Raw genomic sequence first — 3,464 nt, forward strand, 5'->3', positions numbered from 1 at the left:
AATATCTGAAGCAGATTTCCTGACCGTCCTGTAGCGACCAGCAGATGCTGCCGTCGTGCTGCTAGCATGGCGGGGGAGGTTTTATCTTATTTTTCTGAACCCACAGATCTGTCAGATCCTCTGTCGCTCCAGACAAACATTTCATCACTTCAGGCAGAAAACACATCATCAGCAGGATCATGAAAATACTCATGAAGTAAAGACCAGCTGATGTGAAGAGCCTGAGTTTAATGTTTTGACCAGATCAGAGAAACGTGTCGAACACTGACGTCCCACAAAGAGCAAAGTCTTCAAACACACCGTAGCACTGAGGTTTCATTTGGACTCAGTGGCTCTTAAACTGAAGTTAAAGTCGAGATTCAATCACAAAGTCAGGCTGCAACATAAACACAGATCATGAAGACTGGATTCATCCTATCTGTCCAAATCAAGACTGCACAAAGAAAGCTGGACTCAAAGTTCAAATCTCAAAGAAAACGACTGATGTTATTTTATTTATTTATTTATTTTTATCAACAAATCTCATGAAGACAAAAACCAACGATGTTTCAACATTTTTCTAACTTTTTAATCTTTAAAAACACGACACAAGTGTATAGTTGCATTTTTTAAAAGCTTCTGGTTTTTTCATGACATTTGTTGACAATAATAAAAATATAAAATATCACCAGGTTTGTCCTTTAATATAAAACATGAGGCAAGTTGCAGCTTTAAAGTGTAAACAGCTTTGTTTACAGATGTTCTGAGTCACACGGAGTCGAAACGTCCAGGAGAGGGAGCCGACCTCGCCACGACTGTAGGACTGTCAAAGCCAGGTGTTTCTTTTTTATTTAATATTTTATGGAATAAATAATTATATACCCTGAACGCCTCCTTCGCTTTTTCTACTGGTGATCAAACAGGCGAGAAATGAGACGCTGTGAGGAAGTCCAAAACACCCAGAGATCCACTTTAAAATACAAGACGTCGCTCCGGACGGGATTTATTCATCGTTCAAGTTGCCGCTAAAAACTTCTTCATCTTCACATAATTATAAGTACGTATTAATATGTTTTTAAAAGGTCAGTGCCCAGGTTTCCCTCCATCACAGCCTTTGGAGTCTCTTTGGCGCCGTGAGGTCGACAGTGACGGCGAGCGCTGCGCAGCGTTCACATTTCATCCAGGGTTCAGACTGAAGCTTCAGTCGGAGTCAGAACTTCTGTTTCATTCAGGCCGTTTTAAAAGAATTCACATCCTGGTTTTAACAGGAGCGTCACAGTTCAACAGACAGACAGCTGCTGTGTCTGTTGTTGTCGTCGTCCTGTGTAGCAGCTACAGTCGGTCTTCACCCGGGTCAACAGGCTCGTCCTGTAGAGTCCATTTAATCACAGGGATGTCACAATAAAAGTCCTGCTCAGTCGGAGCCGTCCTGGTTCTCCAAGATCGGATCTGAGGACACAGAAGAACCATGTTGTTAGATGTGTCGGCAGATCTGAGTCATAAGTTCTCTCCGCTCTGAATCAAACACAAATACTTCCTGAGTGTCCAGAGCGCCTTGTGTCAGGTTGTGTCCAGTGCTTGTTCAGACGGTTGCCAAGGAAACCAACCAGAGGAGAACAAATGACCTGTTTAAATGAGCGACTGATTTTCTCCCACAATGTACACGACGAGTGTGAGTGTGTGTGTGTGTGCGTGTGTGCGTGTGCATGTGTTTGTGTCACCTGTCAGTGTGCTGCTGATGTTGGGAGGAGACACAATCAGCACGGCGCTGCCAGACGTTATCCCAGAATGCACCACTGGACCCTCAACAGAGGGGGAACTCAGCTCCTGACACAGAGTTAAACAGCTTTATGTTATAAATCACTGGATTGAATCAGGATCAGCAGAAACCCTGAGGGACTGTTACAGAGACCAAAATAAAAGCCTGACACTGCTCAGGCTTTTATTTTGATAAGTTTATGTATTCAGTGTTTCCTCCTTCTTCATTTTGTCTTTGTATTTTTGTAAAATGAGAAGAGAAAAGGAGCAAGAACTGATCAATAAGAAGAGAAAACAAAAACATCTGTGTTTTACTGTCTAGTAGATATTTGTGTCTGTTTAGTTTATTATAATGTAGAAAATTTTGAGCCTTTCAAATTAAAAGCACCTGTATTATGTGAGTAATGATTGTTGAATCAATAAGTCCATATTAATAACTTGGATCAATATCTGATAAAAACAAACTGAAGGACCAGGGTGCATGTTTGTACCTTGTCAGTGAAGCCATCTGTCATTGGCTCCTGAGTTTCCGTGACAACGCTCTCGGAACCCTCCAGGAGACTCGTGGCATCGAGATGGTCGTCCTGGCTCCGCCCCTCCGTCTCCACAACCAGATTATCTTGGCTGAGAGGGTCGGAGGAGGCGGGGTCAGAGGTGACCGTCTGGATGATGACACCGTCGCTGGAGCAGAGGCCGTCCGTCTGAGGAGGGAACACACACACACACACACACAACACACACACACACACACACACAGTTTCACTGTTTCCTGCTGTAACAAACAAACAAACAAATAGACAAACAAAAACACTGAGGTGACGAGTGTCAAACCGACCGACAGGCTGTGCAGGATGATGTGTTCGTGTGACGACGGAGACGAGCCTGTCGTCAGGGTGACCGTGCCGTTATTGGCCAGACTTAGCGGAAGGCCCTGATTGGTGGAGAGGCTGAGCGGCAGGCCCTGATTGGACGTTGTCTGGAGGTAGTAGGTCCCCGGGGTGCCGGTGGGCTGCAGGTGGAAGGACTGAGGGAGAAAGAGGAAGAAGACGGCGAGTCACAAACAATCAGAGATGAAGATGTTTTTTTGTTTTTTTTTATGATCGATGTAAAAAAATCTGAACATCTTCACACGGTCTCTAACAGTGAACATGAGACGCTCACGTCACGTCTGCAGCTTCACAACAAGCTTCAACACCAGGAACCAGGAAGTGAGTTCGGTGACATCATCAAGGTTTTGATCAGGGACAGGTCAGAACTTTTGTCCAGAATTCACAGGGATTGGTCAAATTCACATTAATTATCGTAAATGGCGACTTCCTGGCGGGACCGCTAATAAATCTACTGCAGAAGAAGAGATCTTACAGGCAGGATCTCGAAGGTCTGCAGCGCTCCCGTGTTCAGAGTGATGGTCTCACTGTCGCTGGCGGCAGCTGAAGAATCTGAGGCTGAAACACAAAGATCCAGTGTGAGGAGACAGATGTGCAGTGAAGCTGGGATCTACACACATCTGTCACAGCGAGTCTCACCCAGGTGTGTGATCTGCAGCGGGATCTGTACGGGAATCTGCAGCGCCGCCACAGAGCTGGGGACGGGGCTGCCGCCGCTCTCCTCCAATCGGGTGAGTCGGATCTGGAGCGAGGACGAGGAGGAGGATGTGGGGCTCCCCGGGACCGATCCTGAGGACGCCATCAGCTCCTGGAGGCCCTTCAGTAGGACTGCGCACACAC

General features: G+C 46.1%; 1 protein-coding gene across 1 annotated transcript in view; it reads right to left on the reverse strand.

Moving 5' to 3' along the window:
- Positions 1–945: 945 nt before the first annotated feature.
- The window catches only part of dmtf1 (cyclin D binding myb-like transcription factor 1), a 9,035-nt gene continuing 6,516 nt past the window's right edge, over positions 946–3,464 (reverse strand). The window contains exons 14-17 of the mRNA XM_023419877.2: positions 2,573–2,761; positions 2,229–2,438; positions 1,701–1,806; positions 946–1,428 (exon numbers count right to left, since the gene is read on the reverse strand). Of these exons, the coding sequence (XP_023275645.1) occupies positions 1,394–1,428; positions 1,701–1,806; positions 2,229–2,438; positions 2,573–2,761 (540 nt within the window). The 3' untranslated portion in view covers positions 946–1,393. The remainder of the gene's footprint in view (positions 1,429–1,700; positions 1,807–2,228; positions 2,439–2,572; positions 2,762–3,464) is intronic.

The sequence above is a fragment of the Seriola lalandi genome, unplaced genomic scaffold (genome assembly GCF_002814215.2).
Source record: "Seriola lalandi dorsalis isolate HSWRI2012SDOR001 ecotype SW California unplaced genomic scaffold, Sedor1 jcf7180002054612, whole genome shotgun sequence".
In the NCBI taxonomy this organism is placed as follows: Eukaryota; Metazoa; Chordata; class Actinopteri; order Carangiformes; family Carangidae; genus Seriola; species Seriola lalandi.